Below are 12,445 nucleotides of genomic sequence, written 5' to 3'. Positions count from 1 at the left end.
TAGCTAGATAATTTAATTCCAAAACGTACGCAATAAATGAACTGCTTATAAAAACAAGCGATCTGTTGGTTAAAAGAAAATATATTCCAGGATTATTGTTTATATTTTTACGGCAATATTTACCATTTTAAATAAAAATATATTCATTCCTCAGTTCATAAAAAGACAACATTTTAACTAAAGTTAAATACTTGAGAACTACAATAAAGGTCAATTAAAAGCCATTTTATTTTTGCTATTTTATTATTTTGCAGAACCATAACAAAATGCGACCAATAGTATTTTATGGTTGAATATAATAATATATATATTTTAAGAACTTTTTATAGCTAAATATAGCAAGAACAGTGTTGGCTAACGCACAGAAGTCCTTAAGTGATTGCCATCTCCGTGGCAGCCCTAACCGGCGCGAATTTTAAATCAGCAAAACCAAAACAATTACTTGATAAGACCTAGCACGACAAGTCGCTGGGGATTATGATTCTTATCACTGGGCACATGATAAGTTCGCTAAAATTAGAGCACTATCGACCGGTCCCACAAAGCGATTATTCACGTGTGCCATGTATCACCATCTAATCTTAACTTTTTTTTTACAACTTTATTTGCTGTACACATAGACACTTGCATATACATATATATATAATTGTCTTATACGAATTCAGGTATATAGATACTACACATACAAGATAAACCTTTATCTAAAATAGTTAATAGTTGTGTCCAATAAAATACATTTTACAATCAACTTGTTAAACACATCGATTTACAGATAGAGTACTGTACTGGATAAAAGCTCTCAGAAGCCTCCGTGCAAACTTAGGTACTGGTTTCGGTTTCTCCTTGGAGATATGTCTACGTCTAAAAGAAGCTCCATCGGGTGCTGATTTGGAGGCGGAAGCCTTACATGTCCGTTGGCAGGATATCCGGAATGAGGTACTGGCACAGCTCGACCTCATCGCCCACGAACTTGACCTTCTTGGCGGTATTGTCGTCCAACAACACCCGAATGGCCGGCCAAATGGTGGAGAACAGTCCGGGCGAATTGATGATCAGGCAGACGCCCAGGCGCTCCGGAAAATGCTTGCCCAGCAGCCAGATGAGATTCTGTACCAGCTGGTAGTCCATGCAACTGGTGCTGAACTCAGCCAGATCGAAGACGATGCACAGACGGTCGGTGACCTCCTCGAAGCACTTCTTGCACGCCTCGTCCAGGTTGTAAACGATGAAGCGGGTCAGCTCATCGATGTCCCGCTCCGAGCTGTGGTTTTTGGCCGGAATGTAGATCACCGGACGACCGATGCAGTCGCGATGGCGCAGCACACGGGCCTTCTTCTCAAGCTGGCTGCGGTCCATTTCGTGGAGCTTCTCCACTCCATAGGTCTCGCGCCATTTGTTGGTCTTTAGGATGGCCTGTGATGGAAAAAGATAAAAACTTATTAGTCACAGTGTAAGTACTTAAGCTAAGTGTGGAATGTTATGTTTATTTAATAAGCAAAGCAATAAACATATTATCAATCCGTTCTTAGTTATTTTTTAGGTTTTGAAATATTATATTCTATAAACGACGCTAAAAAAATAATTGCTAAAATTAGTCATAAGCCCGCCAATGAAAATATAGATTACATTTTGTATGATTTTGGAAAATAATTAGACCTCATAATAAAAATTTGACCTCAAAGGTTAAAAGTAACTTTTTTCTAGTTCAGAAAAAAGTTTATTCAAAACAAATAATACTTTATCTATAATATGCATAAATATGTATTGCAAAGTAGTGATTTTTAATGAAGGTCAAAATCTGACAACGAAAAACCACAACTGCCTTATAAATGATACCAAAAACTGGTAAAAGGGTATTCTAATATTCGGTTTTTGGGGATATCCATATATGGAGCAGTATATTGGTTTTTATTTGCGAATGGCTCACTTGAAATGCGTCATCTGTGGTCTTGAAGGCGCGCAAATAGCGCCGTAGCGAAAAGTCGTTATGATATTGCTTTGGATCGGCCTCCACAATCAATTTCATGCGCTCCTTCAGGTCCTTAAAGTCCTGTTCGTTAATTGGCGCCAGCTCCTCGGACGACATATTGCAGAGCTTTACTTGGTTCCGGATGCGAAATACTGTGTGATTCCAAACTGGAGAGTCTCGGATTGCGAACGGAATGCGCTGACACTGTGTGAATCGCAAGCAGAGCCTTTTATTTTTTCCACTGAAATGTTTTTTCACAAACGTAGGGGATTTGTTTTTTTTTTCTGTCCAGAGTGACCGGTTACAACCTTCAAAAAATACTTCCATACCCTCCATAAATATACTATGTTAAAAAAAAATACCAAAAATGTACCGTTATACGACCGTTAGCTTAAGTTTAAAAATAAGATAAAATCTATGGAGAAAACAAAGACATCTTAAAAGCAAATACTCATAAGATTACAAACATTATTTTAAGCTCAATGATTTTATTCACTCGTTTTCAATATACTTTAAAGATGTTTAAAAAATCTCTATTTTAATTATTTCCCTCTACAAACTAGGGAATTTTACATTTTTTTGCGAAGTTTAAAAGATGTTCGAATCTAAGTAGTTTTATTTTTTAATCTTTAAACATTTTCAATATATTCTTTATTTCGTTACATAGTTTTCAAATAATATAAATATAAATTAGGACTTTGTTCACTATTTCAAACAGTCGAGATTAAAGTAATTTCAAAATACACACACATTCTCGTCTGGCATGTGCTTTATATACATTACATTTCGTAAATAACTGCAATTACCTTTAAGAATGCTAACAATACATGATTGGTTGGCAAAAGCAAGCCACATAAAAAACACAAAATATTAAGAATGCACAACTCTCTCATCTCGGCCCTTGGAGGCCCTAAGTATTAGCTACAAATGCAGAGATTCCTAAATTGAGATTTCTATTGCTTGATGGTCTTCAGTAAGCTCCAGCCTCTGGGGGTGTGGCCCTGTTCGCCCTCCTCCTACTTGGGCACCATGACGCGGGCTATGCCCGGCAGGACCTCAGCTTGGAGTGGTCCGAACTCGACCCGCTCCCCGTCGACCGTGATGATGCCGTGATTGTCGAATGGTTCCAGGCGAAAGGCTCGTACCGGCAGCACCTTCACATACTCGTTGTTCACCTCCGGCAGGTGGGTGCCGGAGCTCATGTTGTAGAGGAAGCTCAGCAGGTGCGGACGGCTGATGCCGGCGCGTATAAGGATCAGATAGATGGTGCCGTCGTTCAGCTGGGCTTTGGGCGCAAAATGGCAGTCGATGCCCAGATGCGTCTGATAGACGGCGTGCATCATAACGAACTCGCCCTCCTCCACCAACCATCCCTGATCCTCGGGCAGGGGCTCCTCGAGATCCGGCAACTCGCTCGTCGGTCCGTAATTCAGCTGCCTGTTCTCCAGCGAGGCAGCCGTCAGGCCTGTGAACTCGCTGTCATCCGCCAGACTATGGTAGATGCTCTCCGATATGGAATAGTAGAAGCTGCGCCGCGATCCCCCCGACAGCCAGCTGTCGCACCTTGAGCGGAACGACTGATTGATGGACGTCTCCAGGGAAATCACGTCCGCAAACTCCTGCGGCAGGTACTCGGCACTGGAATGATAGCTGGGCGCCGCCCCGTTCAGCATGTCAATGTGCGTGTTGCAGCTCCGACTGCTCTGCATTCTGTGCTGACCAGCATAACCAGTGTGGCTTGGAGTCGAGGAACCCTGGTGCTCCGTCAGCAAATAACTGATGCGACCGTTGTAGGTGCGTAGATTCACCAGACGATACAATGTCCAGACGGTGAATCGTTGGTAGCCCAGCAGACGGATGCGCTCGCTCTCGATGTCCACGTCCGAGATCAGACCCCAGCCGATGGAGAGGAAGGAGTAAAGGGAGCGATTCTGCAGCTGCACGCGGACCACGTCCATTGGTGAACTGCGTCCACTGATCACGGTGAGAGCGGCGCCCAGCACTGGCTTGCTGAAGTACGGTTCACTGGAGGGAAAAGGTTAAGGATTAATAAGTTGTTATTTGGTATTACAGTCTGGTAGTCTAAAAAAATTCAATCAATGACCAATCAGTTTTATACTCATTTCTCGGGAGTAATGGTTTAAACTATTGGTGAACGGAAATTATGGCAATATACTTTAGGATTAGTAATTAACATGAAAAAATGTTAACGGAAATTATGGCAATTACTCAAAGATTATGTCGGTGTGAACTGATATGGAAAAACGTTTACCATGTTTGTCGTCATCTTAATATAAAGACGTTATTCCCCCACTGTAAGGAAGAATAACATAATAAGAGAATAACAAATAAGCAAACTATATTCTGAGAAAGTTAAAGCTTAAACCTTAAATGAAATGTGATAATCTACTTGAAGGTGAAAACCGAGAAGGTATATTTAACTGACTATCAAAAAAGACAACGTACTTGTAACAATGGGCAATGGATCTGGCCAGTCCGTTACCGGAACCACAGGGAATGATGCCCAGTGCCAGATTTGGCAGGACGTGGGCCCAATCCTGGCGCTGCAGCAGTCCATTGACTATCTCGTGGAACAGCCCATCTCCGCCGACAGCCACCACGCAGCACCAGGCGTCCAGGGACCTTGTGCTCAAAAACTCGATTGCAAAGTTGGAATGTTTGGTCACATACAGGTCATAGGGGACCTCGGCCTCGTTGAGCACCGGCGTCACGTGCATATTGAAGACCTCTCGGGCATCGCCGGAACCAGATTTCGGATTAAGCAGCACCAGCACTCGGCGACGTCGGTCATCCGTCGTGGGCGCCACGAAGATCTCTTCCAGCGTTCGATGTAGCTGCCAGCGGAGGGATCTGTACCATCGGTCCGCCTCCCTCATGTTGTCCTCGAAGGTGTCGAAGGATCTGAATCGCAGGGTAAGCACAGTTCGCTCCCTGTGCAACTCCGTGCGGAGGCTCCTTTTCTTCAGGACATAGGCGAAGACGTAGAGAAAGGCGCTGACATCGCCGCCGTCCGCTGGAAGATTCTCCCGGCTGTTGGTGCTGCATTTACTTGGCGTGGTGGCAGTGCGATGATGGTCGCCGGAAGCCGAGATAGCCGGCGAGTTGGGATTGCCGGAACTGCAGGCACACGCTCCCGACATGGCCAAACGACGGCTCTTCTTGGGTCGCATGCAGCGGGCACCCACAATGTCCGAGATCCGCACCTGCTGCTCCTTGACAATGCTGCCGCCAGGGGACTCCCGCTGAAGGGTGAATCCTGTGGCGTCCAGCCGAACCCGGAAGACGTGGCTGCCCTTCTTTCGCTGACTCGTGTAGAAGGTGTCGCTCACGTCGTGCCCCTCATCCGGATCCTCCGCCCGCGAGGGCGTGGCCCTGGAACTGGCCAAGCTCGGGCTGGTGGTCTTATCAAGAGATTCGCTCATTTTGACTGGAGATTCGGCTGCCAAGCAGCATGTTTCAGGGGTTTTCTGCCCAGGTTTTTATGGCTCCCTTATCACAATTATCATGGCAGCGGTATGACCGTAGGGCCTTAAATAACCAACTGGAACATAAAAAACTTAAACTCCTTTGAAAAATACCAACGGCAGTTTTTAAAAAACAAATATTTTCAAAATCTACATAAATGAGTCTTGGGAAATATATTTGGGTAAGATAAATTTATATTTGCCTAAACAATTTGGATAATTGAAATTGTTGATATTCTGTGTTTTAATACTCAATAAATATAACACAACTCAGTAAAAACAAGTATTTTTCGCACTTGTGCAACAGCAACGGTATTTTTTGGCGTTCACTCAAACGGTCCTACAAAGTTTAGTGTTTTTCGAACCGTTCCAGAATCCGATCCAGAAACAATTGCTAAACAAAAAGATGATGCAGATGAGCGAGTACAAGGTGGTGCCGCAGAATGCGCCACAGGATGACACTGTGGTCCGTCAGCCGCAGGCGGTGAATCCCGGAATTAATGCCAACGGAGCTGGTGCGTAGATATAGATTTATGTGTATGGATTAGTCCCACTGTTGAATTCCATCGCACAGATGGCCGTAGTGGGATGCGCGCGTCTGTGTGTTTGGGTGTGAGTGTGCAAAAAGGCGGAATTGCCTTCGCCTTTTCATACAGCAGCGGTCAAGACTTTAGCACTCGAGTTTTTGTTACTTGTTCTATAGGCGAAAATAAAATAATAAAAAATTTGTTAGCTTTTAAATATTTTAATGATCCCTTTTTATACGTCCATGAATTAACGAAGTGGTTGACTGTAAAAATAACTTACCGAAAATGGTATATTAATAATGTTCGCAACTATAATTCTTTTTAATACTTACCAAACTTAAAATTTTATTTTATCTCACTAAAAGTTTTAAACTTTGAAAAAATGTTTGACAAAACCAGTTTTCAAAGTTTTTTTTAACGATATTACAATAAACTAGGTGTGGTTAAAATGTATGTTAGTCCACAACTAACAACTAACTTAAAATATTTCGTTTAAATAGTTTTTTTTCAATAAATAAATACTTAAAATAAAACGTCCCGCGATCACAGTGCCAATGACCGGACCTCTAATGTAGCTATGCTAATTTTCCTTGCATATATATAGCAAGCAACATATAAATATATATAGCTAATCGGGAACTACGCCCCGTTGCAGAGAACTGGATGTCGATACCCGTGGGCATGCCCAACTGCCCGCAGGGCCTCGAGTACTTGACCGCCCTGGACCAGCTGCTCGTGTCGCAGAAGATCGAGAAACTGGAGCTGATCACCGGCTTTGAGTCGAAGAATCGCTTCAAGGTGAAGAATTCGCTGGGCCAGAACGTGTACTTCGCCTACGAGGAGAGCGACTGCTGCACCCGCAACATGCTCGGCCGGTCCCGTCCCTTCGAGATGAAGATCCTGGACAATTTCCAGAACGAGGTGCTCCACCTGTACCGGCCATTCAAATGCGATGTCCTCTGTTGCTTTCCCAGCTGCATGAACGCCGTGGAGGTGTCGGCGCCACCTGGACAGGTCATCGGAAGCGTGGAGCAGGTCTGCACCTTCATGCGACCCAAGTTCAACATCAAGAACACCTTCGGCGACATCGTCCTGCAGATCGAGGGACCCATTTGCCCCATCAAGTGTTTTAGCGATACGAACTTCAAGGTCAGTCGGCGGCCAACAAGTGGTTATTCATGTGTCTCGATCTTGAATCCCATATTCAAACAAGTGTATACACGCACAGCGGCGGTCAGCAGAATAGCATTGAATGCGAGGGAGCATAGATGGCTTATCAGTTTAATCGAACACTTTATGACATTCCTAATTGAACAAAGCCAGGCTTTCATTTTCATTCAATTGCTGGTGGCCCTAATTGCTTTTTAAGTATTGCAAGTAATTTATAATTGGCTACACATACATCAGTGGTTATGGTCGATTCCCCGTTCAAACAAGTATAAAGATTATAGTATAAAACATACAGAAGTGGCAAATTTATTAGCACCCACGCAAAATATATTATAGGTGACAATTATGTCACTTAATATTTTTAAATATACCTATACTTAAAATCTCTAGGCAATGATGTATTTAAAAATATAAACAGTTTTGAAAGGGTTTTTTTTAAATTTTTACTACTGTATCTTTAAATTGAATAGCTAAGAGAAAACATTGTATTATTCAGGAGTACTTTTTTAAATATCCTTTGATATTTAAAATTTTTTTTTTATCTTTTTCTTGTAGGTAGTATATACCATACATGTTTTGAACTTTTAGAGCTATTCCTCTGAACACCGCTGTGTGGTACATATAAAGATACAGAAACTGCAATCCGATACAGTGACGTCATGGGTCGCTATGCTTGACTGTCCAGAGCGAGTCAATTAATTGCGATACTGCGAATTCTGGTTGTGTGCGAATTCCGTCCCGATTAATGCGAAACGCTAACATATCTCGCCTTTTTTACTCGTTTTCAGGTATTGAGCGCCAATAATGAGGAGATCGGAAAAATAAGCAAACAATGGTCTGGATTGGGAAGGGAGCTGTTCACCGATGCGGATTACTTCAGCGTCACCTTCCCCCTGAATCTCGATGTTCGCATGAAGGCACTGGTATTCGCAGCGCTCTTTTTAATTGTGAGTATATCAGTAAAAATCAGAAACAGAGAGACTCAATATCGTACTCAATGAAAATTATATTAAACATACATTGCTCTTTGTTGATCTTCATATAACTGACCTATTTCCTGTTTTTTCCAGGACGTGGTCTTCTACGAGCAGTAAGCTGTCAATCCATCGATTTATAAATGAACAAACACCCAGACATTATCGCCGACTGCTTTTTGGTTCGACGTGTTGCATCGTCATAGCTCTAAGAATTTATTAACCCCTTATTTAAATAATGTTTCCGGGAATCTGAACAGTGCAACGCTTTGATCGATTTGGAATCTCCACAGCAACGGAATCTCCCCGCACAATTTTGATCTTAAATGCAGTTGCACCTTCGTTTTTTATGAGCCTGGGTTTTTGGCATTTAACGCGCACAACAATGTAGCACATATTGACAACACACAATTGCAACGGAAAACAGACTACACACGAGAAAACCGACGAGAACGAGTGCCTTATGACGTCCTAGTTGTTATTGTCGTCGCCCCGTCCCCGTTTCCCCGATTTATATACCTCGACATACTTAGCTTTGTTGTACCCAAAGGTCGGTGCACAGGATTACTTAACTGCAAACCATGGCGTACCTAACTAATTTACTATTACCTATTACATATATTCATATATTTTTGTATGAAACTAATCGCAATCGAATTGTTAATCATTATGGTGGCCACACAAGGCAGCTTTCAAGACATTTCGAGATCAAACGCGATCTCCTCCTTTTGGTCGCTCTCCTGTGGCGCCACGAAATTTGAATCACTTAAACATGTACTTCATCAATTTATTTATCTCTCAGTTATGCTGTAAAATAAACAAACTATATTTTTTACAAAACAAATGCAAACCATTTGCAATCGGTGGCACTACGGACTTTGGTACAGAGGACTCAGGCGATGGGGGTCTTTTGTTCGATTTAGTCGTGATTCAGTCGTGAACACTTGGAACGAACTGGGCTTGGCTGCTAATGGGATGGCCATCTGTCCTTAGTTGTTCTTGGCAAAATACTTGGTTTTCTCCTCTGGGTTGGGAACGATCTGGAGAAGTAATTGGGAGGTTTTTTTATATATTATATTTTATCAGAAGTAAGTATAATCCCTAGCAGTTTACTTGGCAATCAATCCACTAATGTACTACTTTTTATAGGATTATAATATAATATATATTATCCAAACTTACCGTATCGGCACCTGGCCTTCAACCCGCTGGACATACCTCTCCATGGGTAACCGTGTACTGGAAGGCCTGAACCAGTCGAATAGTCTCATCTACAGATCGTCCCACTGGCAGATCGTTCATGGTGATCTGGCGCAGCTTCGATCTCCAGCTTTTCAATCGTAGTTCAGCCAAATCAAGTCGTAGAGCTAAAAAATCGACTGTTTTGAACAGCTTGCTTAATATGCTAATGATTCCAATCACTTTAAGGAAAATTTATTTTTTGACCAGTTTTCGCATTTTTTGTAAGGGGGTGCATCGTCTTTTTTTGCGAAAAATGTCAAAAACTAAACATTCCCAGGTTTTGATGCCAATGGATTGGAAATTAAGCAACGAGATCAACGAGGTATGACATTCCTCGATCTGACGTTTACTTTTTTTGTAGCAGCCAAAAAACTGGATTTTTAGGGCGAAAAATGGAGTTCCGATTTTAGTCAAAAATACGAGATTCAGATTTTAGTCAAAAATTCGATTTTTCTTTCCAGTTTTTCAATCGTAGTTTGGTCAAATCAAGGCGTACAGCTAAAAGACCGACTGTTTTGAACAGCTTGCTTAATATGCTAATGATTCCAATCACTTTAAGGAAAATTTATTTTTTGACCAGTTTTCGCATTTTTTGTAAGGGTGCATCGTCTTTTTTTTCGAAAAATGCGAAAAGTTAAACATTTTCAGGTTTGAATGCCAATGAATTGGAAATTAAGCAACGAGCTAAACGAGGTATGACATACCTCAGTCTGACGTTTAGTTTTTTTATAGCAGCCAAAAAGCGACTTTTGAGGGCGAAAAAATAGGATTCCGATTTTGCTAGGTACATCTGGGTGCAACCCTAGGTATAACTGGGTGCAACCCTAGGTACCTTTGGGTGCAACCCTAGGTACATTTGGGTGCAACCCTACGTACATCTGGGTTGCATCCTAGGTGTATCTGGGTGCAACCCTAGGTACATCTGGGTGCAACCCTAGGTGTTTTGAGGACGAAAAAATAGGATTCCGATTTTGGTCAAATATACGAGATTTAGATTTTAGTCAAAAATACAATTTTTCATTCCAGTCTTTCAGTCGTAGTTTAGTCAAACCAAGGCGTACCGCTAAAAGACCGACAGTTTTGAGCAGCTGCTTAATATGCTAATGATTCCAATCACTTAAAGGAAAATTTATTTATTGACCAGTTTTCGCATTTTTTGTAAGGGGTGCATCGTCTTTTTTTGCGAAAAATGTCAAAAATTAAAAATTTCCAGGTTTGGATGCCAATGGATTGGAAATTAAGCAACGAGCTCAACGAGGTATGACATTCCTCGATCTGACGTTTACTTTTTTTGTAGCAGCCAAAAAGCGACTTTATAGGGCGAAAAAATAGGATTCCGATTTTGCTAGGTACATCTGGGTGCAACCCTAGGTATAACTGGGTGCAACCCTAGGTACCTTTGGGTGCAACCCTAGGTACCTTTGGGTGCAACCCTAGGTACATTTGGGTGCAACCCTACGTACATCTGGGTTGCATCCTAGGTGTATCTGGGTGCAACCCTAGGTGTTTTGAGGACGAAAAAATAGGATTCCGATTTTGGTCAAAAATACGAGATTCAGATTTTAGTCAAAAATGCGATTTTTCTTTCCAGCTAAAAAACCGACTGTTTTGAACAGCTTGCTTAATATGCTAATGGTTCCAATCACTTTAAGGAAAATTTATTTTTTCACCAGTTTTCGCATTTTTTGTAAGGGTGCATCGTCTTTTTTTTCGAAAAATGCGAAAAGTTAAACATTTTCAGGTTTGAATGCCAATGAATTGGAAATTAAGCAACGAGCTAAACGAGGTATGACATTCCTCGATCTGACGTTTACTTTTTTTGAAGCAGCCAAAAAACTGGATTTTTAGGGCGAAAAATGGAGTTCCGATTTTAGTCAAAAATACGAGATTCAGATTTTAGTCAAAAATGCGATTTTTCTTTCCAGTTTTTCAATCGTAGTTTGGTCAAATCAAGGCGTACAGCTAAAAGACCGACTGTTTTGAACAGCTTGCTTAATATGCTAATGATACCAATCACTTTAAGGAAAATTTATTTTTTGACCAGTTTTCGCATTTTTTGTAAGGGGGTGCATCGTCTTTTTTTGCGAAAAATGCGAAAAGTTAAACATTTTCAGGTTTGAATGCCAATGAATTGGAAATTAAGCAACGAGCTAAACGAGGTATGACATACCTCAGTCTGACGTTTAGTTTTTTTATAGCAGCCAAAAAGCGACTTTTGAGGGCGAAAAAATAGGATTCCGATTTTGCTAGGTACATCTGGGTGCAACCCTAGGTATAACTGGGTGCAACCCTAGGTACCTTTGGGTGCAACCCTAGGTACATTTGGGTGCAACCCTACGTACATCTGGGTTGCATCCTAGGTGTATCTGGGTGCAACCCTAGGTACATCTGGGTGCAACCCTAGGTGTTTTGAGGACGAAAAAATAGGATTCCGATTTTGGTCAAAAATACGAGATTCAGATTTTAGTCAAAAATGCGATTTTTCTTTCCAGTTTTTCAATCGTAGTTCAGCCAAATCAAGTCGTAGAGCTAAAAAATCGACTGTTTTGAACAGCTTGCTTAATATGCTAATGATTCCAATCACTTTAAGGAAAATTTATTTTTTGACCAGTTTTCGCATTTTTTGTAAGGGGGTGCATCGTCTTTTTTTTCGAAAAATGCGAAAAGTTAAACATTTTCAGGTTTGAATGCCAATGAATTGGAAATTAAGCACCGAGGTATGACCTCAGTCTGACGTTTAGTTTTTTTATAGCAGCCAAAAAGCGACTTTTGAGGGCGAAAAAATAGGATTCCGATTTTGCTAGGTACATCTGGGTGCAACCCTAGGTATAACTGGGTGCAACCCTAGGTACCTTTGGGTGCAACCCTAGGTACATTTGGGTGCAACCCTACGTACATCTGGGTTGCATCCTAGGTGTATCTGGGTGCAACCCTAGGTACATCTGGGTGCAACCCTAGGTGTTTTGAGGACGAAAAAATAGGATTCCGATTTTGGTCAAAAATACGAGATTCAGATTTTAGTCAAAAATGCGATTTTTCTTTCCAGTTTTTCAATCGTAGTTCAGCCAAATCAAGTCG

General features: G+C 41.6%; 3 protein-coding genes and 1 long non-coding RNA gene across 4 annotated transcripts; 1 reads left to right on the top strand and 3 right to left on the bottom strand.

Annotated features, from left to right (window-relative positions):
* Window positions 1-581: 581 nt before the first annotated feature.
* LOC139353000 (uncharacterized) lies at window positions 582-2,271 on the bottom strand. The gene is made up of 2 exons (XM_070996019.1): window positions 1,928-2,271; window positions 582-1,413 (listed from the first exon to the last, which is right to left on the bottom strand). Exons 1-2 carry the CDS (start codon window positions 2,084-2,086, stop codon window positions 904-906), a joined length of 669 nt encoding a protein of 222 aa, XP_070852120.1. The 5' UTR covers window positions 2,087-2,271; the 3' UTR covers window positions 582-903.
* A 296-nt stretch (window positions 2,272-2,567) lies between these two features.
* Window positions 2,568-5,525, bottom strand: Sk2 (Sphingosine kinase 2). Its single transcript, XM_017070712.4, has 2 exons — window positions 4,436-5,525; window positions 2,568-3,994 (listed from the first exon to the last, which is right to left on the bottom strand). Exons 1-2 carry the CDS (start codon window positions 5,410-5,412, stop codon window positions 2,986-2,988), a joined length of 1,986 nt encoding a protein of 661 aa, XP_016926201.3. The 5' UTR covers window positions 5,413-5,525; the 3' UTR covers window positions 2,568-2,985.
* A 276-nt stretch (window positions 5,526-5,801) lies between these two features.
* scramb2 (scramblase 2) lies at window positions 5,802-8,969 on the top strand. The gene is made up of 4 exons (XM_036815234.3): window positions 5,802-5,969; window positions 6,637-7,130; window positions 7,940-8,098; window positions 8,222-8,969. The coding sequence occupies exons 1-4, from the start codon at window positions 5,861-5,863 to the stop codon at window positions 8,243-8,245; spliced, it is 786 nt and encodes a 261-aa protein (XP_036671129.1). The 5' UTR covers window positions 5,802-5,860; the 3' UTR covers window positions 8,246-8,969.
* Window positions 8,899-9,474, bottom strand: LOC118877283 (uncharacterized). The gene is made up of 2 exons (XR_005014201.3): window positions 9,308-9,474; window positions 8,899-9,165 (listed from the first exon to the last, which is right to left on the bottom strand). It is a non-coding gene; the product is annotated as an uncharacterized lncRNA (long non-coding RNA).
* Window positions 9,475-12,445: the final 2,971 nt, after the last annotated feature.

Source organism: Drosophila suzukii, chromosome 3 (genome assembly GCF_043229965.1).
Source record: "Drosophila suzukii chromosome 3, CBGP_Dsuzu_IsoJpt1.0, whole genome shotgun sequence".
Lineage (NCBI taxonomy): Eukaryota > Metazoa > Arthropoda > Insecta > Diptera > Drosophilidae > Drosophila > Drosophila suzukii.
Note: the sequence above shows the minus strand (reverse complement) of the source record. Positions and strands in the feature narration are given on the sequence as shown.

Excerpts from the sequence above, each read along its gene's own strand:
- scramb2 (XM_036815234.3), top strand. The coding sequence starts at position 5,861 with ATGATGCAGATGAGCGAGTACAAGGTGGTGCCGCAGAATGCGCCACAG. Across the intron at positions 5,970-6,636 it reads AATTAATGCCAACGGAGCTG|AGAACTGGATGTCGATACCC; the intron begins GTGCGTAGATAT and ends GCCCCGTTGCAG. Across the intron at positions 7,131-7,939 it reads TTAGCGATACGAACTTCAAG|GTATTGAGCGCCAATAATGA; the intron begins GTCAGTCGGCGG and ends ACTCGTTTTCAG.
- Sk2 (XM_017070712.4), bottom strand. The coding sequence starts at position 5,412 with ATGAGCGAATCTCTTGATAAGACCACCAGCCCGAGCTTGGCCAGTTCC. Across the intron at positions 3,995-4,435 it reads TCCATTGCCCATTGTTACAA|TGAACCGTACTTCAGCAAGC; the intron begins GTACGTTGTCTT and ends TTTTCCCTCCAG.
- LOC139353000 (XM_070996019.1), bottom strand. The coding sequence starts at position 2,086 with ATGTCGTCCGAGGAGCTGGCGCCAATTAACGAACAGGACTTTAAGGAC. Across the intron at positions 1,414-1,927 it reads CCACAGATGACGCATTTCAA|GCCATCCTAAAGACCAACAA; the intron begins GTGAGCCATTCG and ends TTTCCATCACAG.